The sequence below is a fragment of the Microtus oregoni genome, unplaced genomic scaffold (assembly GCF_018167655.1).
Source record: "Microtus oregoni isolate MIOR12 unplaced genomic scaffold, Mior012 000001F_ref0000356, whole genome shotgun sequence".
NCBI classification, from domain to species: Eukaryota; Metazoa; Chordata; class Mammalia; order Rodentia; family Cricetidae; genus Microtus; species Microtus oregoni.
The window spans coordinates 87,604,424-87,631,864 of record NW_024543060.1 but is presented as its reverse complement, the minus strand read 5'-3'; the positions used below and the strand labels follow the sequence as shown (position 1 = coordinate 87,631,864).

General features: G+C 43.8%; 1 protein-coding gene across 4 annotated transcripts; it reads right to left on the bottom strand.

Annotated features, from left to right (window-relative positions):
* Positions 1-2,146: 2,146 nt before the first annotated feature.
* On the bottom strand, positions 2,147-27,220 carry Tmpo (thymopoietin). 4 transcript variants are annotated; one of them, XM_041665311.1, is made up of 9 exons: positions 26,369-26,943; positions 20,711-20,837; positions 17,879-18,037; positions 12,644-12,741; positions 7,499-7,618; positions 7,301-7,396; positions 6,854-6,964; positions 5,975-6,063; positions 2,147-4,269 (listed from the first exon to the last, which is right to left on the bottom strand). In XM_041665311.1, the coding sequence occupies exons 1-9, from the start codon at positions 26,642-26,644 to the stop codon at positions 3,987-3,989; spliced, it is 1,359 nt and encodes a 452-aa protein (XP_041521245.1). In that variant the 5' UTR covers positions 26,645-26,943; the 3' UTR covers positions 2,147-3,986. The 4 variants fall into 4 exon arrangements, with proteins under 4 accessions (XP_041521245.1, XP_041521254.1, XP_041521260.1 ...); XM_041665320.1 differs by lacking the exons at positions 7,301-7,396; positions 7,499-7,618; XM_041665326.1 differs by lacking the exons at positions 6,854-6,964; positions 7,301-7,396; positions 7,499-7,618 and having other exon boundaries at positions 26,369-26,942.
* Between the last annotated feature and the right edge of the window lie 221 nt (positions 27,221-27,441).

Genomic DNA, 27,441 nt, shown 5'->3' with positions numbered 1-27,441 from the left:
TCTCACGAGTCCCAGGGTTTCTTTCTCAAGGTGCTCTGTAGATATCCTAAGTGGCTAGAAAGTGGTTTCTGTAACTTTGACTGCTTTTATCTGACAGGACCCGACCTCTACAAAGTCTGAGGCTCCTCTCTTGCCCATGGTGAAGTTCCAGGAAACCAGCGTCTTCCCTTGGGTGTGGTAACCACTGTTTTCAGTTATTGTCTCTGTGTGTAGCCTCTGACTTGTCTCCAGTGCCTCTTTATCCAATTCCCATATGAAACATTTTGTTAAAATAACTAGTATGATATGCTTACTGTAGAGGAATTGGACAATTCAAAATGTAGAGTTAAGCAGAACACTCTGTATGTTTTATTTGAAAAGAACCTGGGCTATAGCCAAAGTTAACCAAGCACATTCTTCAACACTTGTCAGTGGGGAGCCCTTGGGCTGCGTTTTCCCAGTCTGCTTGCAAATTTCTAAACAGCAGAAAACATGAGCCCTGGAAATGAGTTGGCCATAAGGGATCCTGTGGATGGCTCAGAGGATAAAAGCGCTCGCCAGAGTCTGAGTTTGGTATAAGGAACTCACATAAAGGAGAGAACCAAGTTAATAAAGATGCCCTCTGTGCCTCCCCCACGTGCCACCTACACACAATAATACTTTTTTAAAATGAAGTACTATTCCTGCATTCAGGCAGGGGGGGTAGTGACTTCACACACCATAGGGCACTGGTGGGCTGGCCCATCTAACTGGGTAAATTTGATGATGAGAATTTTATTTCCTGTCCATGGCGATGTGGGACTAAAACTTTCTTACACAAAGGCCAACGTGTTACCATGGAAAGCAGCAAGTGCAATTTAAGAATCCAGACCAGGGGGCTGGAGAGATGGCTCAGTGGTTAAGAGCATTGCCTGCTCTTCCAAAGGTCCTGAGTTCAATTCCCAGCAACCACATGGTGGCTCACAACCATCTGTAAAGAGGTCTGGCGCCCTCTTCTGGCCTTCAAGCATACAGACAGAATATTGTATACATAATAAATAAATAAATAAATATTTAAAAAAAAAAAAGAATCCAGATCAATGGCAAGCGTCAGAGCCTTTTCCTGCGGAGACTATTACTAGTAAGTGGATGAGGAGGCACGTGACGGCAAAGGAAGAGCTGTTTGGAAGACAGGAAACAAAAACAGAAAACGAGTTAGCAAAACCAAGCAAGGCTTGCACTTAAATGTCCACAGAAGGAAGATTAAAACAAATGTGATTAATAATAATAATAATAATAATAATAATAATAAAAAGGCTGGGCAGTAGTGCACACCTTTAATCCCAACACTTGGGAGGCAAAGGATCTCAATGAGTCTGGGGCCAGCCTGGTCTACAAAAGCTAGTTCCAGAACAGGCTCCAAAGCTAAAGAAACCCTGTCTCGAAAAACCAGAAAAAAACTGAGTTACTTAACCCTCAAGGGTACACAAAGGGCTTGGAACTTGAGGTACTAACTATCAAGGTTGAAGACGGAGCAGGGCGGAATTGATCTACAGCTGCACAGAATCAACCTAAGCATTTCTTTTTGAACGAGAAAGAAAAATACCTACCCGTAGGATGATTATGAAGTCCAAGTCCATACACACGAAGGGCAGAGTAGTCTCGGCACACAGGGAGGAATACAAAGACACTGAGATTCACAAACTTAAAGTCACCACAGAGGGATGCACAAACGACAAAGACAGAAACAGAACCTCCATCTCACAAACACAGGCTATGATGAATTCCAGTCATATTGAGGTTTAGTCTCAAGAAAGACAAATGATCCTGAGTGTTTCATGTAAATACTTAAGACAGCAAACACAAGCCAGGCGTGATTGTGTGCTCCTTTAATGAGCACTTAAGAGGCAGGTCTGCGAGTTCGAAGCCAGCCAGGGCTACATACATAGTAAGTCCCTGTCTTAAAAAAGAGGGAAGTGGTGCTTTGGGAGACTCCAAATGCCATTCTCTAATGACTGCTCAGGGACACATTTTGGAACAAATGGAGACCCAATTACTACAATAATTAGAAAGCAGGAACAGATTAAAACAAAAACTAAAGCTTAATAATAAATAATCATGTGAGAAATGCTACATAGACATCTTAAAATTTATGCTTTTTGAAAATCATTTATTACAACAACGAATCTAGAGGTTAATTACTTTATTATTGAATTATATTGCAAAGTCTACATCTAGGAATTAATAAATGCTTTGCATTTACATCAAGGACACATTTACTCTATGGAATAAAACAGACACAGACAGAAGACCAAATACACATTTAAAAAAAAAAATGGCATGTTTTACCTGGTCCTACTTTTGCTATATTGGACCATAGTTTTCCTATTCCAAACTGACCTTATGTATGTCAAGTCTGATTTATTTCCCCACATCTTAAAACAATTTAAATGGGGTTTCTCACAATTTTTAATTACCAACAAAAGATTGAAAGCGATCTGAGAAGCAATGTCCGAAAACAAAGGAAGAAAGATGGCTATTCCCTTAGAGTGGACAAGTTGGGTAAAACATGGCCCTCCGTGGCTCATCTCAAGACACTGTTATTCAGAGAGGCAAGCACTTCAGACCTCAGTCAGTTGCCCACATGCCCTGAAAGACCAGACCTATGGTCGCTATGGCAAAAGTTTACTTAAAAAGTCGACAAAATATCTAAAAGCTAAACACAGTAATAGTTAATTCAGGATTGTGTGTTGGTCTAAATATTCATCTTCAGCTTCCTCCTTTTTAAAAATTAAAATTATCTTTACATTTTGGATGTTATTAAAAATAATTTACATTTTTAGTGTGCTTTATGGTCAGTGCCTGTAAAACTGCAACTTAAATGACTAAGTTTAGAATTTTTATGCTTTCCTTGATTCTACTAAAATTTAAACTTAATGCAACGTTATCTATGCCATACATGAGGTAAATTTCAGCTAAAAAATAAGACAGCCATAAGGATACTGCTAATCATTTCAAGAGTACATAAAATCATAATGCCCACCTTATTTGAATTACAGATTAAGCATTTGCTACTGCATATGTGATTTAAAAGCAAATGTTATACCTTTAAATCAAATTACAACAGGAATTATATGGTTAAGGCAAACAAAAGCCCCATAAACACCCTTCTTCAACCCAAAACAAAACAAAACAAAACAAAAACCCCCTTGCAAAAAAAAGTTTTTTGGTAATAGAAGATGTTGAAACAATGAATCCAAATGAAACAGAGGACCAGTGTTTCCTTTCTAACTTCTAAGCAAACACCCCTGCACACTTGTTTGATGATAAGCTGGACTGACAGGATTCCAATGACAGCCGCACTGCGAGCTGTCAGCTCTCCCCACAGACACAGCCAGCTCACAGGAGCCTAAAACTGGCATCCAAGCTGCCCTAAAAGATCCCTGTGGAAAAATCAAGCGTGCTTAAGTGGTTTTAATGAAGCAGGATTTTCATGATATGTAAAGTACTTCAGGCAGTATGACAGGACTGCACAGCAATGCCACCACTCACAGAAGTCACAGGAGAGCTTACTGCTGCACCTTCCATGAAGAAACCACTGCGCTACAACTGCGTGGCCCTCTCTGACTGAACTCCATTCACAGTTGCGAGATTTTCACTCAGTAGAGAATAAGTCATAAATCTTTTCTGTAGGAATTCCAAGTATTTAATGTGTATCTTCACATTACACCACGTTTTGCCTTATTTCCAAATACACAAAACAATGCATTTCCCCCAAAAGTGAAATAAGATGTCCACATTAAAAAAATAAAGCCTACAAAAAAGTTCCGAAGCTAAAAAAACTCTTCATATGGCACAGTGTGATCTCCGGAGTCCACAACACTGAAATGAGGTCCATGGATGCGGATGCCGTGTTTGCTTTGCAATGCAGCACTGAGGTGAAATCACAAGTTCAGTTCTTCAGTCAACAGTGGACACAAATGTTTCCAAAAGCAGGAGACCAAGTTGAATGTGCCGAAGTGACTTCTTCAGTTGGACGTTTTAGACTCTTGAAGAAAATGAGAGAAGGGATTTCCCTGGTTGGTTTCCATAGCTTGATAGACCAAAAACAGAAAAACTGCCACCACGACAAATAGCAACACTTTTATCCACATGGGAATGGAGCGTCCCTTCTTCGTCTTTTCCGACTTGACGTCTGCCAAAGGAACATACTTGGGGACATATTTGGATGTGAATGATTCCTCCATCCGGAAGTCACTGAGCTCCAGCGGCCGGCCTGCAGCCCCTTTGATTGGTCTGCGGCAGCTAGCACTGTTCAAAGGGAAAGAGAATTTCAGATTATCCTCAGACCAACAACAAATGTTAGTATACACACTAATTCTAAGCACACTGTATACAGCAGCAGCAGAAACTGAACACATAAAATCAGGGAGCCTGACTGTTACATGTATTCCTGTATTTTCTTTTTTTCTGTGGCGGTGTGGGAGGTGAGCCAGGGCCTTGCATGCTATGTGGGCATTTATTATAGAGCTAAAGCCGCAACCACATTTGAATCTTTAATCTTAGAAAGGCTAAGCTCAGAGTTCGGGTCTCAGCACTCACAGCCATTTCTTCAGCCACCTTTAGCCGGGAGTGGTGGCAAAAGTCTTTAATCCCGGTACTTGGAAGGCCAGTTTGGTCTTTAGAGCAAGTTCCAGGTCAGCCAGGGAGGGCTACACAGAGAGACCCTGTTTCAAAAAACCCTCTAAAGAAGTTAGCTGCAGGGGCTGGAGAGATGGCTCAGTGGTTAAGAGCATTGCCTGCTCTTCCAAAGGTCCTGAGTTCAATTCCCAGCAGCCACATGGTGGCTCACAACCATCTATAGTGAGATCTGGTGCCCTCTTCTGGCGTGTACATGTTAGCAGAACATTGTATGCATAATAAATAAGTCTTAAAAAAAAAAAGAAGTTAGCTGCACCATTTATTTTAATACTTAAATCACGGATAAATACTCTCTAAGTACATCTTAAAGGCTTTTCAAAGGTTATTTAGGAGGAAAAGAAGAAAGATACTAGGTTGCTTTGGCTGTAAATCTTTCAGCTATGAAGAATTAAGTTGTGTATGGCCCTGCATGTCTGCGATCCCGCATATGGGAGGTGTGTCAGGAGCTGAAGACACCTGCTCACACACAAACAAAACCCGTGTTGCAGCGCACACATCCGTAAACTCAGCATTTAGGTGAAAGCACGAGGTTCGGGGGTTCAAGGTTATCCTCAGCTACACAGTGAGTTCAGGGCCAACCCAGGCTACATGAGACCAGGCAGTACTAGGACAATGGCTTAGTTTAACATGAGGACCCATGCTCACTCAATTCCAGAGCACATGAGCATGTGTGTATATTCACAGTTAGTCAACTGACTCAGCCAGTGAAAACAGTCATTGCTTGCCTAACCAAGCTTGCTGTCCTGAGTTCAAGCCTCAGAACCCAGGTGAAATAGGAAAACAACCCCTGGACAAGGCCAAAGACAGGATTCCTGGGGCTTGTTAGCCAGTCAATCTAGCTGAACTGGTAAGCCTCAGGTTTAGTGAGAGCTCCTATCTCAATTAAAGCAGGAAGGATTCAGGAGATGGCTCAGCGGATCAAACATTCTGGCCACATCCACAACTCCAGGTTCAGTGAGAGCCTCTGTCTCAAAATAATAAGTGGGGAGCAATAGAGGAAGTCACTTGACACCAGTGTTTACCCCTGGCTCCAATAAGTAAACAGGAACACACAAAATAAAATAAAAAATAACTTAGTGTATAACTTAGTGGGACAGAGCTCACCAAACATGTATGACCTCCTGGATTTTATCCCAAGTACTGGCAAACCCTGTCCCCATTTCCTCCCTAAAAGAGTTAATAATCTGGCTTGATAAAATAAACTCAGGCGATTCAATTGCCATGGACGTGAACCACAGCAGCTGAGAAGAAAGGGACAGCAACACTGCCACGAAGACCTGAAAGCTCTCTGGTCTCCATCCATCATTCCCAGTACCTAATGCCTGTTGGAGTAGATGCTTCATAGGGGAACATTTCCTTAAGAATATCCCTCTCTACTCTTCTTTCCTCTGTTTTTTCGACCACCTAGTAAGAAACAAAGAAACAAACACAAGTTAAAATTTAGGATACATAAGCAATAATTAAAATACCTAAACATTTTAGGAACAAAATACCCTCTCATCTAGCCTAACTTTGTTATCATCTAAGTATTTACAAGTCTCCTAGACTCTTCAAACTTCATGACTGAACAATATCTTAAGGTAGTTAGTAGAGGGAAAATTGCCACACATTCAAGAGCGAAACACCCAGCAACCTGGCTGCAAATTCCCTGCTAAACTTCCTTGTTCTACATGCAGAGTGCACTGTTTCTTCCAGTTAGAAATTCTGGGATAGAGTAAAGGGTTAAACGCAGAAGATGCCTAATTAATACAGACCTGTATCTTAAGTCAACCGAGCTATTCCAACTAAAAAAATCATCTCCTTTGCTAAAGATTAAAGTGAGCCATGCGGTTAGCATTGTAAAGATCAGACAGTTCACCAGTTATCTGAAATTCTTATCACTTGACTTTTCAACAGAAGTGCAGCTTCCCTTACACCCAAGGAGCATTTTAAGCATGGATCCGTGACAGAAAGTTACAAAGCAGCACACAGACTCCCTGCAGTCAGGAACTGAAGAGCCACACAGTAGCAAGAGCACGGTATGATTAGTAGGTCATATTATATTGATTTCCATTTGCAAAACTAAAATTGTCTTTAAGCCACATATTCACACATGAACATACATAGACCTCCCAACAGAATTTTGTCCCCTCCCAATTAAGAAAATAACTCTGAAAGATGAATGACAGCAGTGGGCTAAATTGTATTCATTTACTTCAGCTCTTGTCAATGGTTTCTTTGGTGTTCTTCTGGGTATGTCTGAGAACTCAGGGATTGGCAGAATAGAAGATGTAGGCTTGAAATTTCCAGTCAACCTATTGACCACCTGCCAAGATTCAAATTATTCAGACTCAGGATTAGGCAAACATAGCAAAGACACTTGCTTTGATTTTCCCCTAATAAAATATCAGTAACAGGATCTAGAAACACATTCCGTGCTTCATATGCAACCTCCTTGTAATTCTTCAAATATTTAGTAAAAAGTATTTTTCAGTTATTTAGGATTCTTGCACAATGAATTAAATTTATTTGTAAAATGATTGAGTAAATTAGTGTAAAATGTAATATAAATCTGTGATTTGCCAGAATTCACCACCTCCCAAATTCCACCTGTGGGCTAAGTCTAAAGAGCAGCACTTAGGTAGTTATGAAACATATTTACTAAGGACTCGTTGCTTGAAGCCTTTATAGTCTCAGCTATGGGAGTACTCTCTGAAATTACTGCACCATCTATACGAAAAGTCTGGGAAGCTTCCACCTGTTAGTTTGAAAACAGAACAAAAAGAATAAATGCAAAATAATCACTAAATCCCTACCAATCTGAAAACCCAACTCTAAGCAATAAGCCTTGCATCATCACCCTTTTCCTTGGCGTTCTTCTGGGCCCTCTCGAAGACTCCCTAGTTAGTGCCTGCAGAGGTCCGCCTCTGGAAGATCCACTGGTCCATTCAGTCTCAGGCTCTCCGGCTTGAGAGTAGCTCTAGTCAAGCATCGACACGTTAAATAGTCAGATTCTAACACAGTATCACACCAAGACGCCAACAACTCTCCAAATGCCAGCAATTACAAGCAATGCTATGCCCTAGAAGTATGTAAAGATACTGACTTTGCTGCCTTGTAATCAGAGAACCGATGACGACTTATCCGCACATCATTTGTTACAATCCACTTTCTAAACTCAAAATTTCCTAAGTATCTGTAAGTGTTATTTTCCCTAGGAAACAATCAGGTTCAAGGCCCCTAACAAGTCGCTGACAAACTGGGATTGTATTCTCACCTCCCTACAGAAAGCAGAGAGCTGCTGCCTCCCCCCCCCCCTCGGGGGTAAAAAAGACTTTAGTGGCCGAGCACAGCAGCACTAACACCTGTAATCCTGTGGCTTCAGGGGGCATAAGCAAGAGAACTGCTACGATTCTAGGACAGCCTAGGTAGGGTACATGAGACTGACAAAAAATATAATTTAGGGCTGAGGACATAGCTTGCTTAGCAGTGTTCATGCCACACTCAGTCACTAGCACAAGAGATTCTTAGCAGTTCTTACATGCTAGCTCAAACCCATTCAGCCAGAGCTTCGCAGCAGAACAGTGTTCTTGGGCTGCCGCAGCTTGTTTAAGACAATACTGCATGGACATCAACGGCAGCTCTATGTCTAACGTAGTACCTAGTAAACACAAAGAGCTACTTTTTACTCTTATCCTGTGATAAGCGTGTTGACTTACTGGAAGTACCACCCCGAAACAAGTAGTCTCTTAATTGAATTTCATGTTTATCTTCACTTCGATTGACATTATAAGAGCTTTTTTTTCTTTTGTTTTTTTGAGAGTGTTTCACTATCTAGCCTTGGCTGTCCTAGAACTCACTCTGTAGACCAGACTGGCCTCAGACTCACAGAGATCCAACTGCCCCTACCTCCTGAGTGATGGGATTAAAGGTGTGAGCCACTACTGCCTGGCCAAAAAAAAGAAACACCTATGTGTGCTGTGTGTGTGTTATGCGCACATACATATCACAGGCCACAGAGGGTGTCAGATCCCCGGGACAGGAATTCCAAGCAGCTGTGAGGCACCCATGAGCCTGAGAACCCAACTCAGGTCCCCTGCAAGAGCTCTTAACATGGAGCCACCTCTCCAGCCCCAGCATGGGATTTCTGCCTCACAATCTGAACCTCAGGGTTCCTTAGCCTGCTAGGAACAAATCCCTGTTGAATGTAAAAGACAAATCATACAAATGAAACACTTAACATATTAAAACAATGAATTCCCATTAACAGTCAAATTCCCAACTATGTCAACAGAGGACACAACATCAGCCCGTAGTCTCAATCGTGGTGACAACAGCTGTCATTAAAGCCCTGGCCTCCAGCTCGTCATGCCCCTACGCTGGCCTAGCAGTGCTGTGACTATATGCACACACTGCCGCTCACAGCAATGATCAGAAAGATGCACCCAACAATTACAGAGGATTACCTTACTAGCATATACAGTATGAGTGCTCTACGCTTCAAGGCCCAGCAGGAACTACAGTCCTACCGACTATCAGCAAGATGATGCCTAGAAGTTCTGATCCATCACGGGGACAAAAGGAAGAAATAAACCTCTCACTGAATTCTGATTAAGCTACTAAGTGACGAATAAGCCAGAGGGCATCAGGTAGCTGAGGCATGTGAAAATACAGGAGATTATTGAAGGCTATAAACCCCAAACAAACTCTAAGCTCTGAACCCCAGCCCTCCACAAGAAAAAAAAAGTGTTTGGCATGGTGGTATACACTTGTGAACCACAGGATGTTGAGGCAGTAGGATGATGAGCTTGAGGCTAGCCTGGGCTACACAGTGAGACTCTCAAACTATTAGCAAAGGGGTATAGCTTAAGGATGGTATAGGTACCTAGCATGTGGAAGTTCCTGGATTTGATTCTCAGAACAGTAGGAGAGAGGGGGAAAGAGACTATATCAATGAGATTTGATTCTCAGGACAGTAGGAGAGAGGGGGGGAAAAGACTATATCAATGAGATTTGATTCTCAGGACAGTAGGAGAGAGGGGAAAGAGACTATATCAATGGGATTTGATTCTCAGGACAGTAGGAGAGAGGGGAAAGAGACTATATCAATGAGATTTGGTTCTCAGGACAGTAGGAGAGAGGGGGGAAAGAGACTATATCTATGAGATTTGATTCTCAGGACAGTAGGAGAGAGGGGGAAAGAGACTATATCAATGAGATTTGATTCTCAGGACACTAGGAGAGAGGGGAAAGAGACTATATCAATGAGATTTGATTCTCAGGACAGTAGAAGAGAGGGGAAAAGACTATATCAATGAGATTTGATTCTCAGGACAGTAGGAGAGAGGGGAAAGAGACTATATCAATGAGCGAGGATGAGGCTCCGTTAGTCTCAAGTGCTCACCACCCACACGGAGGTGGGGCCTGAATAGTGACCATTCCCACTAACTCTATCACCCCAACAGAGAACAGTGCTCTCAGTGTGCTGGGGTACAAGGCATTTGGTGATGCCTAGAAAAACTACACAACCCTTTCACTCATGCATTTTCCCGAGACAAACGGAGAAAGATGAAATGCCACCTGCAAATGGCTGTTTGTCGTGGTAGAAACACCACCTACGTGAAAAGAACTCACACATTCACCCAAGGAAAGCAGTTGAATAAATTACGGCATACCCACAAATCTCAACATGCAGGATCCAGCTGCATGAGGAATGGGAAGGAAAAATCTATTTTGATTTGGAGTGAACTCCAGAACAGATGGGAGGAAGGTTATGACTGATGTAAAGGGGAAAGGAGCAAAAATAAACAATATTACAGAGTGCTTCCAAAAGAGAACAGACTCTAAACTTAGGGGAAAGCAATCAATTCTATAGAGTAAGGGAAATCCCCAGCAGTATATTAAGCTATAAAAAGTACTCATTCACAAGACTGAACATGCAGTATCTTACTTTATATCCTAGTGATATATCTTAATGAAAATGCAATGGATTGCACTTAATACCCTTACTCTGAAACATGCAAAACATGATATTTAAATTAAGAAAAGAATAATTAGAAAAAAACAAGATACTCAGCATGAGACACGTGTCAGAACCAAGTTTATAACCTGTATTTGTAAACCTGAAATATCATCGTGTGTTCACAAGTTCTCCGTAAGGACGGGAGAAAGAAGGAAAACGAGGGACGAGCCTCCAGACCCCGTCTATTGGGCTGGGAATGGAGCCCAGCAGTGAAGTGCTTGTACTGCATGCAGAAGGCTCTGGTATGAAGGAGTAATCATTATGTATTACAACTGATCATGAATATAAAAATCACGACATAAAACATTTATTATCCAGTGTCGTTGGGCACACCTTTAATTCCAGAACTCTCATTTCTGTTAGTTCTCGGCCAGTCTGGTCTACACACTGAGCTCCAGGACAGCCGGGGCTACACCAAGAGACTGTCTCAAAAACATTTATCATCTTTAAAAACGATGGAGTGCTTTAATTTGAAAACTGGCAAATAAGAGGCATTTTTCTGGTTCTCTTGTAATAGCTGACTTCAAGGTAACTAAGGAACTCAGCAAGGAAAGTCTTTAATAAAAGCTATAGAGCAAATAACGAGGCAAAGAGAAGAGCCATCATTTTGTAATTTCAAATAAAGCCACCATGACCTGAGGCACTGTCATCCACAGCTGCTAACCTTTAGTAAAACGGCCAGACAAGGGTCAGCCTTTCAGCATCCGAACGTACTAGTTAACTTTAGTGTATTTAAAGGAACGATCAACAGGAGGGCTACATCACTCATGAAACACTGTCAAAGAAACTGAATCCAAACCCAGGCCAACTCCTAAGGTCTACACTGTCCAATGTAGTAGTCACCAGCTACATACCTGTGTTTAAATGAAGTAGCCTCAGTCCAACTACAATAGTTAAAAAGACTATTCCATCCCTGACATCCAACATTTCCATTGCGACTAGACTGTCACACACAGGTCTAGTTTCCAGGATAGCAGATTATACAGAACATCAGGAAAAGGACCCAAACATTTGAAACAGCCTCCCCTGCCCGAATGTAGGAAATACTGTCACGATCAACTATGGCTGTCAAACAGGAAGAGAGCTGCAATGGGAATCAATACAGAGTCCTTGCCTAGATTACCCAGTAAACCACGTCTGTTCAGGAAAGGTGACACAATCCTGCCACCCTGCATCTGGGAGGCACAGGCTGGAGGAAGCAGGGCAGGGCAGTGCACAGCTGTGATCCAATGCCATCTATCAGGAAGCAGAAAGCTCGACAAGTTCAAGGCCAGCCTCGGCTACACAGTGAAACACTATCTCAAAACCACCACAGAAATGAGGCAGACACGAGGGGAACAATGTAACACGTTGGAGAGTAAGGATGAGAAGAATCCTTGGAACCAGGCGGAAATTAGAGCCTGTAAAGTTCCTCTGTAAAGCAATGTATTTATTAATGCCTTATACTTATTTTCTCCCCAGTTTCCTATAATTTTCCTCTTGGAAACTGTATCTTGTCATCCTCCCACCCCCCCAACTGTAAATCTTTATCTTAAATAATGTAGTTTTAGAGTCATACTAACTTCAAAGTGTAGGGGAAAGCCACAAATGAAACAAAGTCGATTCAAATTCAGAAGTCTAGACACAAAGACAACAGATGTATAAAACTATTCATCTAAATTCCAAAGAAGTCGAATCAAAAGGACATTTCTGTCTTCTGAAACCATCCCTCTCAAAAGGAAGCACTGGCCTCCAGCACACCCGAGATCCCAGGTTCAAATCCACTGCACCAAAATGACAAAGTGGGCAGGCAGTGTGGCTCCTCGGCACAGGACAGACACCACAGGCTATGCTACCGACGCACCCCACCAACTACCTATTTCCCACACCATCTAACCACGAGGCTAAGCGGACGGAGGGAGTAAGCTGGTCAACAGGCGGGACAGATGAGGCGACTCACACCTGCATACGGTGATCATAAAGCTACCATAAAGCTCCCGATACCTGATTGTGCTCAGTTCTTCTTTGCTTGAGTGTTACTGGTGTCTTTGCTCTGCCCTTTAGCGGCTCTCTCTTCTCAAGCTTGAGCTCTATTTTAGAGTCTGGAAATGACATTGGAGAAATCAGTATTTACCGCAACACTTGAGGTATGTTTTACTAATATCACTTTGGAACCGTGCTTTTAGACACATCAGCACACATGGCAATCTGTTTATTGTTATAAAACATCAATGGGGCAAAACTGCTTAGTAAAACTTATCAAACAAACCCTCTTACCGAAAACAAAACAGCCTAAACCTCTACTTTTATAATGTCAGCCCATTTTTGTGGCTTCCCACTGTTTAATCTGGTTACTCCTTCCTAGTTACTCTCTTTTCCATTTCTCCCCACCCCTAGAATAACCTTAAACAAAAGAGAATTTGAACTGCTGTTGTGCAGGCTCTTCACTAGAAACCAAAGCCAATGTGGACACATTTTTCTGTCTACGCGACACATCACTGCTGCACAGTAAAGGTTGGCTATTAAATTAAAATTTAGCATGTGGAAGGGGAGAATTTTAAAAACAAGATTTGTGGCACCAATCATTTGATAATAAATATTAGCTGCCAAGGAGAGCTTTAATTAGGGGGTGTAGCTCAGTAGTAGAGCACGTACTTGGGGTGCTAGGTTCAATCCCCAACAACAAAAGAAGCAGCTAAGATGATGAGTCTCTTTAAAGTCATTAACGCACTAACATAGTTTTAAAAAGAGCTGATGTTCCAATTCTTTCAGTCTTGATTTTACTGTAATTTGAAGACCTATATGAAATCTTTAAAATACACGGAAAACTCTAACTTCCCAGCAGCCATGGTGGTGCCACCTGTAATCTTTGCACCCGGGGCTGCAGAGACAGGGGGTCTAGAGTGGACTGATCCGTGCTACACAGTGAGACCGCCTCCAGACAAAGCCAAATCTCTCACTTTTCTACTTTTGTCACAGTAAAGCAATTACTGCTAAAACTTTTATTCCAAGAGTTTGCTTTCTGTAGTCACACTTCACAGTGATCAGGATAACTTTGTGTCTTGTTGGCCTTCCAGTCTAACCTTATATGTAAGTCCAAACATGCCTGCCATGCCCCTCTCCCCCAAACAATGATTGGTAACAATCAAGTCTATCCCCAACACTACTACTAGATCTTGAGTGTATCTATCTGGTACACTCCTTGGTATAGTAAATCTACTCTTGTTCTTTCTTTCAGAATCCCAGAAACTTGAGATAGCACAGAGCAAAAAAAACCTACTAGTGAAACAGAAACTGACTAGACAAATAAGTTATCTGGTTTCAAATTAAGCCCTTGTTCAAATTTAGATTCTAACAGCCAATTAAATATATGGCCCTTAAATATGAAAGTATATATGACAAGAATATTTTCAATTACACTCCTGGAATGTTTCAACGATAAAATGGAAAGGGTATGTTCATCCAAACATTCAACTTGTTGAAACTCCAATAAGAAAGCACACATAAAACATGTTTCTGGAGACCACACAAACTGTTCAAATTTAACAACTTTATTGAATTTGTCGAAGCATTCTACAGGAATACATTGCTTTAGAGAAATCACACAGTACTTAACAGGTACATGTACACATGTACATTTCAGAAGACAAATACCACAGCTGCAGAGATGGAATGTGGAGCCTAAGAACACAACAGGAGTAGACATGGACACGCTCAGACTACTCACCATGTCTCTCTAGTCAAGCTCCCTTACCTTACCACCATACAAATGAAAACAGGGTAATACATTGCTTCATACAGACATAGACATTGGAGTATAGGTTTTTAGAAAATAATTTAAATTTGCTAATTTTGTCATCCAGATCTGAAATTTAACTACCCAGGACATACAACACACCCCTTTCAAGTACATGTAAGTAAAAGAGCCCTGTCTTTGTAGTGTCTTACTCATCTAACAAGTCATGCTAAGTGAACAGACTATCTTCTTCTCGCCACCCACACTGCGTCCCTCAAAGTGTCGTCCTCATGCTCGTGTGACCCATGAACCGCCAGCTACCTCCTCTATCTGAATGCACAACTAGATACTGCTTTTTAAAATTAGCTTACTAAAAAAATAAGCACACCCGTGAGCATGTGTGTACACATATCTCGTATCGTTCTCCTACAAGGTATCTCTAGATTTAAACTCTCATCACGTTTTTGGGTGGTGGACTGAACTCGGGGCCATATGCACTCAGCATGTGCCTCTGGACCACCAAGACACTGCCCTTTCCCTTCCTTTCTTGCAGTGTCTGAATTAGCCAGTCTGTGCACTGGCACTCAAAGAGTCACAATGATCTAGCATTATCATGAAGTGTGCTGTAGACAAGAGTGCGAACAAGAATGCAGACAAATTTTAGAACATGTATCTAGTTAGCCAAGAGTGACGAGAAGAGTTCTGCTACAGAGGTGGCCGGCAAGAGATGTGTGTGATGACAACAAGCAGCTAAGAGCAGAACAGACTGAAATCACGGGGCGCGAGCCTATCACTGCTGTGAGACTCGGCATTCCTGCACACTAGAGTGTGCAAAATAAATTCCTTTGAGAAGAAAAAAAAGAACAGTATTTCAAGTGATTAACAATGTTTAACTCTGATCTAGGCTTAAGGGCATGTGAATGATACTGCTAAAAAGAAGGAAAAAAGTGAGGCTGCCGGGCAGTGGTGGCACACGCCTTTAATTCTAGCACGCAGGATGCAAAGGCAGGGATCTCTGTGAGTTCCAGGACATCCAGGGCTACAAAGAGCCGTCAAAAACAGAACAAAATAAAACAACAACAAAAAGTGAGGATTCTACTGATATTTTGGCTGCTGGAACTCTTTTTTAAACCCAGAGTTATAAACTAACCAGGAAGAAACAGTGTAAGACGTGTGTCAAAGTGTCAGGTAAACTCTACTAGGCTTCTGGATGTGCGATCAGACTGTGCTTTGGTGAGTGGAGCTTAACCTGAGATCAGCTCTGCTACGATTAAAAGCTTGTCTCTGTTCTTTATTACTGTTTTTTTCCACGCTTTTTAATAACTTTGTGTACTTCCCCTCTGAATAATGTCCCACCTTTAAAGGGGGCAGCAGTCAACTTATTCTTAGAAGCTGGGTTAATCTTACAGTCCTTCAACCACAGATGCCGCCGGCCCACAGTAGAAGACCCCATGGCATGGGCAGACGCCCTCACTCCATCAAACGCAGCATCACAGAGATATGAAGCTGCATCGTAGGCTCTGCTCAGAATCTCAAGTGCTCGGTGTGGATGACTCGGGTCTGAACTAATAAGCTGCGCTGCCTGGCTCAGGTCGGCTTGCAGAGACTTAGCTACAAAGGCAGTGTGGGTGGCAATCTGCACTGTGGATGCTGCAGCCTCGTAGGATCTGCAGAGAGCCAAGTCCACATGTTTATCACAAGACTCAATGGAGGACGCCTGACTTGCTGCTCCTGGGGTGGTTTCTGAAACGAGCCCCACGATCTCATCATCTACTGCTGGGACGGACAGTATCTGTGTTGCCTCGCTGGGAGAAACTGGATATCTGCATGCCAATGACGGCAGCTGCCTATCAATCTGCTGCCACTCCTCTTCGATTACTTTCAAAATAGACTCGTGCAGAGGAAAAGACGGGTCTGAGGCATCTATTTTATCATGTGGTTTAGACGTTTCTATTCCTAAGGTAGTAAGGGAACGAGAGACAACACTTTTGGCAAAAGCAGACATATGTTCAGATTCAGGTTTGTCCTGAGATGCCACACGTGACCCTGAATTCCCTTCTTTTACAGGCGTCTCACTGAGTTTAGGGACTTTGTGGGGAGGAGACAGGGATCCAGACTCTTCACGGCCAGACTGGCTGAGTCTCTTACATATGTTTTCTATATCCAGTATGGGGGCAGAACTAGAAGCCCCAGGCAAACTGCCAACCCCACCCTGGACTAGCAGAGAATTGACATAGTCTCTGATGGCACAGGCAAGCGGTGGAGAAATGACTTGGGATCTCTCTGACTCTTGCAGCACTTCCCTTTCACTAGAGAGAACTGACTGCTCCGAAACCTCAGACCCCGCAGCGCAGGCCGGCTGGGCTCTACGCCTCCCTCCACGGTGAATGCTTTCTACTGTGTCTTTACAGTAGCTAGTAGTGGTCTCTCTCATCAGCGAAGGAGAAGCGGCCACAGAGGCCAACCTGGCAGAGAGTTCACGCTGAAAAGATGACGGAGAACTTTTCTCTACACATCTATCATAGCTAGATTCTGAAGGAATGGATGTCTGCCCCTGCCCCAGCAAGGCTGGCTCAGCACCCTTAGCAGAGTGCACTTTCTTAGCTGCCTGCAGTTCAGTCCTGCCCAGAGGAGGACGGGTGGAGATTTCAGGAAAAGAAATACCCTGAAAAAATCCACCAGAGGGAGCGGATGCAAGTTCAGAAAAAGGAACAAAATCCCTAGTGGACTTCGCTTTCTTGTGTTCTTTCTTCTTTCCTGTAGAGGCAAAAGAGGCAGGAAGTTTAAGCGTGGTCTGGGCTGGTCTTACTCTTTGCCTCCTTGCTAAAATAGAGTTGCTGAAGAAAAGGACCCTATACTTCACTCTTGGCAACCAATTTGGTACACAGTGCCTTGGAAGGCATGGTCAGATTAAATAGTTACAAAATTAGCAAATTATGAGTTAAAACTCTAAATATCAAAGTCTGCATTTATTCTAGTTTAAAAAGGAATGTATGTCTTGTTCTATTTTAAAAAGTATTTAAAATCATGGTCAAAATTACCATGAAATCAAATTATGCAAGCAAAATTTTTCAAATAACTTGTATGCCTATCAATAGAGAAGGAAAGGTCATATTTAAATATTAACACTATATTATTAATTATAAGAAATAAACACGTAATGATCTAAAAACTATAACACTGAACAAAATAGCACATTAAGACTCAGTATATCACTTATATAGAATTTAAAAAAAAACAAAGGAGCATTTACCAAACTGATCATCAAACATAAAAACTGGAAAGACAAATATCAAATTAATGATTTCTTCTGGAGATGTGATAATGGAGAAAGAAAACTTTGCCTTTACAAAAATTCTATTTGAAGCAAAAGTTAAATGGCTACTTAGACAAAAAAAAATTCCATATATTTTGTCAATACTGTTTTAAACTTTACCTTCTTTATGGTCAATACTGAGTCAGGAAAACCCCCACACATTTGACTAACAGCATTTAAAATTTACCTTCCTCATTGTCGCTGTATCTGTCAGAGTCGTTACTTCCGTTCTGTCTTGAATTTTCTGCTGAAGAAGAGACTGTTGGTAGAGGAGTAGAAGATCGCGATTCTGCCCCCTGCTCCCTCAGTTTCAACAGCTTTTTCTCATACAGCTTCCTGGTTGTCCCTGTGGTAAGGCAAAAGTTCCATTAGTATTGGCACAAACTATCTTTTTACAAGACTAAAAACAATCAACAACAAAACGTTATGTGCATGGGACAGAGCAGATGCCTGGGGGCCAGAGGAGCCAGGTGCCCCTGGAGCTAGAGTTGCAGGCCTTTGTGAGCCACCTCATGTGGGCTCTAGCCAAGACTCAGGTCTCATAAAGAGCAGTACAGACTTCAAACTGGGACCATCTCTCCAGCACCTGTTGGAAATCAGCTTTTAAGTAACATGGTTCTAAAGTAAGTGATTAGAAATAACACATAATGTCCTCTTCCAAAGCACTGTTTCTCTGGAACGGTAACACAAGACTGATGGAGGAAGGTCATTGGTTAAATAAAAAGAAACTGCTTGGCCCTCATTGGTTAGAAGATAGGTGGGAGGAGTAAACAGAACAGAACGCTGGGAGGAAGAGGAAGTGAGCTCAGACTCCACAGCTCTCCTCTCGGGAGCAGATGCCTCAGAGAGATGGCATGCTCCGCTCTCCCGGGCAGACGCACGCGATGAAGCAAGCCGCCAGGTTAGACATGCTGAAACTTTCCCGGTAAGACTGGTGCTCACAGATTATTAGAGATGGGTTGATCGGGATGTGAGAATTAGCCTGTAAGGGCTAGAGCTAAAGGGCCAAGCAGTGTTTAAATAAATACAGTTTGTGTGTTATTTCGGAGCATAAGCTAGCCAGGCTGCCGGGGTGCTGGGGATGCAGCCCCCCCCCCCCCCCCCCCCCCCCCGCTCATATTACTACACAAGACCATAATGCTGTGGGACAATGGTGTGTGCCCTGTCAATTGTATTTTAATAAAAGTGGATTGGCCAGTAGCCAGGTAGGAAGTATAGGTGGGACAACCAGGCAGGAAGTAGAGGTGGGACAATGAGAATTCTAGGAGGAAGTCCTAGTCTGTAGTCATGACTCAGCCACAGAAGAAGCAAGATGTGACTGCCTTGCTGAATATGGTCCTGAGCTATGTGGCTACCACAGACAAGAATAATGGGCTAATATAAGTTATAAGAGTTAATAAGAAGTCTGAGCTACGAGGCCTATCAGTTTATAACTAATGTAGACCTGGGTGATTTCTTTGGGACTTAAAGACTGTAAGAGCCGGGCAGGACATACTTGAACATCTTTAATTTTTCTATTTACATTTGGCACCTATCTTTCCATAATTTCTGGAAGATGATACAACTGGTACATTGCTCACAAACTACACATATCTAGGAACTATGTAAGTAGTCTTAGGACAAACGATTGGCACATTAACATGTAATTTAGCATATTTTCATGTAATATACATCTCAGTGTCTCTCAGAATTTTACAAAAGATATCAAATGTCTATTGGTAATTATAGCCACAGGTTTGTCTATCTGTGAGTAGCCTATGAAGCACATACTTTTTTAAATTTTATATATATATAAATAAATATATAAATATAATATATATATATATATATATATTTTGGTTTTTCGAGACAGGGTTTCTCTGTGGCTTTGGAGCCTGTCCTGGAACTAGCTCTGTAGACCAGGCTGGTCTTGAACTCACAGAGATCCGCCTGCCTCTCGAGTACTGGGATTAAAGGCGTGCGCCACCATCGCCAGGCCCTATTTTATATTTTTTAAGAGATTTATTTATTATGTATACTATGTTCTGCCTGCATGTTATGTCTACGAGCCAGAAAAGGGCACTATATCTCTTTACAGATGGTTGTGAGCCATCATGTGGTTGCTGGGAATTGAACTCAGGACCTCTGGAAGAGCAGTCAGTGCTCTTAAATACTGAGCCATCTCTCCAGCCCCTGAAGCACATACTTTTAAACTCAGCACTTGGGTAGCAAAGACAGGCCGGCTACACAGTAAAACCCTGACTTAAACAAAGGACAAAACCAAATCGTTTCTAGTCATAGTTATAACAAACACACCAAGCCCCACCCAGTGTTCAAGTTTTTACACAACCTAAAGTTGTGTGTGAATTTTTCTCACCTGGAGGTTACTGCCTAAACCCTGTAAGAGAATCACAATGACCCTGGCAAAACTGCTGCTACCTAGAAGAGCTAAGGAGAATCCAGAGCCTTTGGTGCTGCTGCCTTCTGCTCCATTTGTCCTTGAGGGCTATCAAGGCAGACTTAAATAAAAATACTTTTAACTCACTGAGATGATCTGACCACAGTCCCTTCAACTGCCAGATAAGATCGGGCTTACAGAATGGTGCCAAACAACCACTGACTAGGACAGCAGCAATAGCTAAACTTACATTTTATCTCCTGGTAACTCTCATTTTTTATCTTTCTTATTTAGAATTAAGGAAACTTAAGTGTTGATTGGTTATATAAATAACGACTGATAGCCTCTGAAGACCCAATTCCAGCCGGGCAGAGGTGGTGGCGCACACCTTATCCCAGCACTCGGGAGGATCTCTTGCATTCGAGGCCAGCCTGGTCTACAGAGCTAGTTCCAGGACAGGCTCCAAAGCCACAGCAAAAAAACAAAACAAAAACAAAACAAACAGAAAAAAAAAACTCACAAAAATACCCAATCCTAACCATTAACAAGAGTAAAATAAATAAAGATAGATAGATAGATAGATAGATCGATCGATCTGGGGTCTTGCTTCTTGGAAAAGACTTTGAGATTTGATCAACTTACCCACAATGGGACCAGGATTTACCCCATATCTCACAAGTTGATCCAGAAGGTCTTCATTAGAGAGCTCGGTCACATCTAGGTCATCTTTATCTTCAAGTCTGGGCTTATCAGTTTTTTTTGTGGCTTTCTGGAAACAAAGTAGAATTATCTTCTCTACCTGGAGAGCACTCTTTTACACTCATGCCATTCTCTATGCAGCCAGCAAGTAACTTATTGTTATATTAGCCCCAGCAAATTAATTATTTGAAGGGTTTTCTAAGTTCCACTGTGTTAGACTGAACAAGCCCGATACACAAGTAACTTTAAGTAACTTAAATGTTAAACACTGCTGTTGGGGGTGAGGGTATGTCTCACTGGCAAGGCCCTGCCTAACTAAAGGGACAGCAATTGTGTGCCCAAAGGTATCCAGAAAGAAATAAAAACAAAGTAAAACAAATAAACTTTGGTCAACATATTCTTCTAAAATATTTATTTATTTATTACTTATTATGTATACAATATTCTGTCTGTGTGTATGCCTGCAGGCCAGAAGAGGGCACTAGACCCATTACAGATGGTTGTGAGCCACCATGTGGTTGCCGGGAATTGAACTCAGGACCTTTGGAAGAGCAGACAATGCTCTTAACCTCTGAGCCATCTCTCCAGCCCTAGTCAACATATTCTTTTTTTTTAATATTTATTTATTATGTATACAATGTTCTTTCTGTGTGTATGCCTGAAGGCCAGAAGAGGGCACCAGACCTCATTACAGATGGTTGTGAGCCACCATATGGTTGCTGGGAATTGAACTCAGGACCTTTGGAAGAGCGGGCAATGCTCTTAACCGCTGAGCCATCTCTCCAGCCCAGTCAACATATTCTTGAGTCTTGGAATTACAGTCACGCTACAGTACCTGACCCAATCTGATTCTTCATACTAGGATACCATTTTTTTAATGTATAGTTTGAGTAATCTGGATATAGTATATAAGACAACATGAGAAAGAATGCAATTATAGTACCTAATTTTTATCCCAAGCATCAAAAAATGAGGGAAAGGGGACCAGAGGATGACTCAGCAGTTCAGAGCACTGGCTGCTCTTCAATTCCCAGCACCCAATTGGTAGCTCACATCAATCTCTAACTCTAGTGTCAAGGGATTTGAATGGTTTCTTAGGGCACTGGCAAGTGACACACAGACATACATTCAAGCATAACACCATACACATAAAATGAAACATTAAAACAGAGAAACAAGAAACAGAGCCAGGAGCTGGAGAGATAGCTCAGCAGTTAAATTAACCAGTTGCTCTTCCAGAGGGCCTGGGTTCAGTTCCCAGCATTTGCATGGTGGCCCATTGCCATCTATAGTTGGATCTAATGTCCTCTTCTCTTCTGGCTTGTAGGTATACATACAGATAGAGCACTTCATATACATTATATAAATAAATAAATCTTTAAAAAAGGGAAAGAAACAGAGCCTAATCCATAAATCAAATAATTCAAAGTGTAATTTGATGAGAAAAACCAATCCATTTCTTATGCTTTGGGTTGTGAGCCTAGCCTTTAATGGCTGAGCCATCACTCCAGCTCTACAGGGGAATGTCTGCCTGGCACGCTCTAGGTTCCAGTCTGCCCTCAGAGAGCGACAAGAAAATAAAAAAAGAACAACAGAAACAACGCAAGGTTTTTTAGAAGCAGGAAACCAATTCACACTTCCATAATGAAAAAACTTCAAGTGAAAAACAGAAGAAATTGGAGTGGGCATTATGTTATCATGAGGTGAACCAGAAAGTAGGGAGTCCAGCAGCAGGCTGTGATTTTAAAATTTAATCTGTAGAGAAAAAAATTCCAGGAAAACTGAATGCCACCTAACAAAATACATTAAATAAGATGGTGGCGAATGCCTTTAATCCCAGCACTCGGGAGGCAGAGGCAGGCGGATCTCTGTGAGTTCGAGACCAGCCTGGTCTACAGAGCTAGTTCCAGGACAGGCTCCAAAGCCACAGCGAAACCCTGTCTCGAAAAACAAAACAAAAAAAAATAAATAAATAAGAACAAAAATTGGGCAGCAGGTAATTTGGCATATATAATTAACAAAGCAGCAGTTTCAACCAAGAAGAAAGTATCATTGTGTGGAATTCTCCTTTTGGTAGCTTTAAGTATATAAATTGATCTTTTCTTTTAAAAAAAATTATGAGGCCGGGCGGTGGTGGCACACGCCTTTAATCCCAGCACTCAGGAGGCCGAGGCCGGCAGATCTCTGAGTTCGAGACCAGCCTGGTCTACAAGAGCTAGTTCCAGGACAGGCTCCAAAGCTACAGAGAAACCGTGTCTCGAAAAAACAAACAAACAAACAAACACAAAAACAAAAAAAAAAACAAAAAAAATTATGTGAATGAGTGCTTTGCCAGCATTACTGTGAATACCATGTGCGGCCACCAGAGAGCACCAGATCCCCGGAGCAAGGTGTTACAGGTTTGAGCAATCACGTCAGAGCTGAGAAGCAAGCCTGGGTCTTCTGCAAGGACAGTAAGAGCTTCCAAGCACTGAAATCCAGGGTGAGCTTGAACTCCCAGCAATCCTCCTGCCTCTGCCTCCCAAGTTCTGGGACTAGAGGCATGAACCACCATATCCAGCTACTATTAAAAGATATTCCACTGAACATGGGCTATGTATCCAGTTGCATTTTAAGTGCATTCATTATACTTGTACCAGCTTAAACAACTCTAAAAGTTAAGCCAGGCAAGGCAGGGTGGCACACACTTTTAATTCCAACAGAGGCAGGCAGACCTTTTTGTTTGATTTTGGTTTTATGGAGGCAGTGTTTCTCTGTGTAGCTCTGGCCATCCTGGAACTAACCTAGACCAGGCTGGCCTCGAACTCAAGAGACCCCGTGCCTCTGCTGGGATTAAAGGTGTGTGTTAACACTGCCTGGGGGCAGGCAGATCTTGATTTGAGGGCCAGCCTGGACTATAACAAGTAAATAAATCCAATAAATAAGCATGCATGAAGTTCTGGATTCAACCCCGGCCCCGAGGGGTTCTCTCAGGAGTGGATGCCTTAACAGCTCAACTTGCATGCTCTGCATGCTCAAACAAAAAGGCAGATTGCAACTCCATAAATGTTTACTCTTGTGCTCACTATCCAGATAATTTTAACACCCAGAAACAGTTATCAAGACAGAGAGTTAAAAGCCTAAAAATAGAAAACAAGACAAAATACACACGGCCCCCCATCATATGCACCCAAGGTAGAACACTATAATGGTGCTTTGAAACAATTTATCCTTTAACTAAAAATGTTTGCCAAGGCTGGGCACGGTAGCACTTAGGAGACCAAGACAGAAAAAAAACCTAAGGATAACTTTATACAAGTAATCATAAATGTACTACGACTTACAAGTGGCAATTTAAGATCTAAATATCAAAACTCACTGTAGTCGTGTAGCTTAAAAGAATACAATACCAACTGATGGCCAATATTAATTTTTTCAAGTAATTATCAAGAGTCCAATCAAAGGTTCTACATTTTAAAAATGTAAAAACTGCAGGTGGAGAATACAAACCTGTCTATCATTCTGAGACCCACAGAGCTAGCTTAGAGATCCAGGGGCACAGGAGGTACACTCTGCCTCCCCACAAGTGATGAGGGATCAACACCGTGCCTAGAAGATTCTTAACCGTCCCTCCGTGCTTAAGGCACAACCCAACCTACTAAAAAAAAAAAAAAAAAAGGGGGGACAGGGTCATTATTTAAAGATGAGTTGGGCGGAATGGCTAAGGTCAAAAACGAAATCAGCACACACGAGGAACTCAGACATGAGAACAGAATGCTTTTTGGACACTATCCTGTCTCGATTCCCGAGTTCCTAGGTTAGAATCGTGAACCACCAGGTCTGCTCTTAACTGCGGATTTATCATCGCTTTCTCCCACTGGGATTGGTGATGCACACCCATAACCCAGGACCTGGGAGTCAGAGGCAAGGTCATCCTTGAGCACAGCGAATTCAAGACCAGCCAGGGTCATGAGACCCTATCTCAACTCAACTCCGTTTCCAAACACAAATATCGCATATTCCTTCATATGCAGAACCTAGATTATAAAGTGTACCCTTCAAAGTAGAAGGGGATAAAAGGGACCAATGGGAGGGCAGGAATGGGGGGTAGTCAATTGGGAGAAAATTCGTAAAGAATTTGATACACACGTAAGTAAAAAATTTCGAATGAAATCCAGTATTTTGTTTAATTAAAAAATGCAATAAAATGCATGTTTGCCCCCCAAAAGTCACAAATGGGGAGGTGCCGAATACAACAATAGGCGTGGCCGGTCAACATTTACTTATTTATTGGTTTTAAACAAGAGCTCAAGCAGCTGAGGATGGCCACGAACTCCTGATCCGCCGCCTCCATCTCCAGAGTGCTGGGATTACAGGCACCCGATCCTTCCATTTATCGGGCTTGTGCTTACTAGACACCACTATGCGCGAGACTTAAGACACTGGGGGAATGAAGTGCAGCGAAGTTTTCTCATCTAAATCCACACGTGTCTATGACGTATCTTTCATTTGAGCAATCAGGAAAAAAAAACGTTTAAAGAAAAAAACTATCATTCAACAAGAAAACACTGTATAAAACTTCCAAAGAAGAAACTGACTAGAGGGGTAGTGCCGCGGTAGAAAAGGCTAAGCGGAGGGAAAAAAGGCTGTGGGTTCAATACCCTGCACGAGAGAAGCAAGCCGCCATCATTTTTGGTTACACCGGTAAACAGCCGCAACAACTCCAATCAAAACGTTCACTGGGCCTCTCAAAGATTTTAAGTTACAGCAATCAAGTCTTAATTACTTTTTATGCTTGAATTCTAAATATAAACAACAACAAAAACTATTCAAAGCGTACCCAAAGAACAACAACAACAAAAAAAACCCAAGTAGCAAATATTTGGGGGAACCCAGGAGATGTCACTGATCTGCGGCTTCAAACTGTAATACGGATACACCCGTACGTCATCAACTTTGTCTGCTTCCGAATCTTTAACTTCCTCGAGCAAAGTCTTAAAAACGGTTATCACTCTCACTGACTAGGGCTCTCCAGGACGCCTACGGGAACGACTTTCTCAAACGCAGGGTAAAGCATCCAGTTTACAGCTGCGCTAACACACGACAAGCGGGGCCGGCGGACCGCGAACGAGCACCACGCACGAGGCAACAAACGGTCCCCCAAGAACCTCTGCGTGCAAAATAGATTTAAAAAAAAACAAAAAAGGCGGGAAGGCCTTTATTTCAAATAAAAATTGGCCAGAGATGACTATGTCGCAAACTGCCCTCCAGGGAGCGCTCTGAGCCTAGCTTGCGAGCCACTTGGGCACGAAAGCGGGAAATCGCTCGAACTTCGGCTCGCGTGCTGGGGCCGAGCCTACGGGGGTTTTAAGCCCAGGGCTCGGGAGGCCGCGTCTACACCGGCTCCGGAGCGCGCAGGGGCCCCGGAGCCGGGCCAGCCGAGCATCCGAGCGGCTCGTCCCCAGTCCTCTCCCCTCCTGGGCCGGCGGCCTCGGTGACCACGGCGACCCCGCGGGGGTCCGGCCCCGCAGCCGCGCCGCCGAGCACGCGCCGCGGCCGTCAAACGCCCGTCCCCGGCGGTCGTTCCCGCCCCCCCCTCCATCCTCCTCCGAGCGGCCTTACCCTGCCGACGGCGGCGCGGCCGCGACCCGAGACCGTCCCGGAGCCGAGCACCGGGGTGGGCTCGCGCTCCTCGTCGCTGGAGAAGTCGGGGGGCCCCTTGCTGTTGGCGCCCGCGCCGAGCGGCGGCCGGTTGCGCGCCGTGAGGTGCTGCAGGTAGAGCTGCACGTACACGTCCTTGCGCTGCTCGCCGGCCGGGAGCGTCACGTTGTTGGCCACCAACTCGCTCTTCAACTTGTCTTTGGTCAGGACCGAGGGGTCCTCCAGGAACTCCGGCATCTTCGGCTACGGCGGCTCGGTCCCCCCCTCTCCGCGGCCCCTCGGTCGTCGCTCACGCCGGCGCGCTCGCTCGCTCGCTCGCTCGCTCGCTCTCCTCGCTCTCGCTCGCTGCTGCTGTCCGGGGCGGGGGAGGAGGGATCCGGTGCCGGGAGCAGCGCCGCGGGGCCGCGCGGAAGCCGGGACAAAAAGCCGGGGACGGCTCCACCACAAAAGCCCGGGACGCACGAACGAGAGAGAGCAGCGGAGCCGGGAGCCCGCGGCGAGCCTAGCCCACACACACAAGCTGGGGGGGGGGGGGGGAAGGCCTGGCTGGCGCACGCCCCAAGAACGCGCGCCGCCATTGGCGGGTGGCGGGAGGAAGCGCGGCGCCCATTGGCCGGGAGGCTCGCGCGGGTTCCAGCCGCCGCGGCGCTGAGAGAGAGGTGCCGAAACGCAGTTTAAAAGGCGCTCGGGCGGGAGCTCGGGCTCCGGGCCCGCTCTTTTGCTCGCCCCTCCGCCCTTCCCCTCGGACGCTGATAAGGCACGGGGCGGTGCTGTTTGGGCGCCCCGTTTCCTTTCCTTCCTAACCCCGCCTGCTCCGGAGAAGCCTGGCACCGGGATCGGTCGCCTTCGGTTGACCCGAGTTGGGTGCCAGCTCTTGGGGGGACCCTTGGCCGGGCCTGGCTCCCTCCCGGGACGCCGAGTCCCCGAAGGATGGCGACAGCCTGGCCTGCCCCCCAATGCTGGCCCCCGTTGGGGGAGCAGAGAAGCCGGGCAGACTGTGGGCGCCCGTGTTCCGAGCTGTGATTGCTCGGGGA

Excerpts from the sequence above, each read along its gene's own strand:
- Tmpo (XM_041665303.1), bottom strand. The coding sequence starts at position 26,644 with ATGCCGGAGTTCCTGGAGGACCCCTCGGTCCTGACCAAAGACAAGTTG. Across the intron at positions 20,838-26,368 it reads GCCGCGCCGCCGTCGGCAGG|AAAGCCACAAAAAAAACTGA; the intron begins GTAAGGCCGCTC and ends CTTTGTTTCCAG. Across the intron at positions 18,038-20,710 it reads AAATCCTGGTCCCATTGTGG|GGACAACCAGGAAGCTGTAT; the intron begins GTAAGTTGATCA and ends GCCTTACCACAG.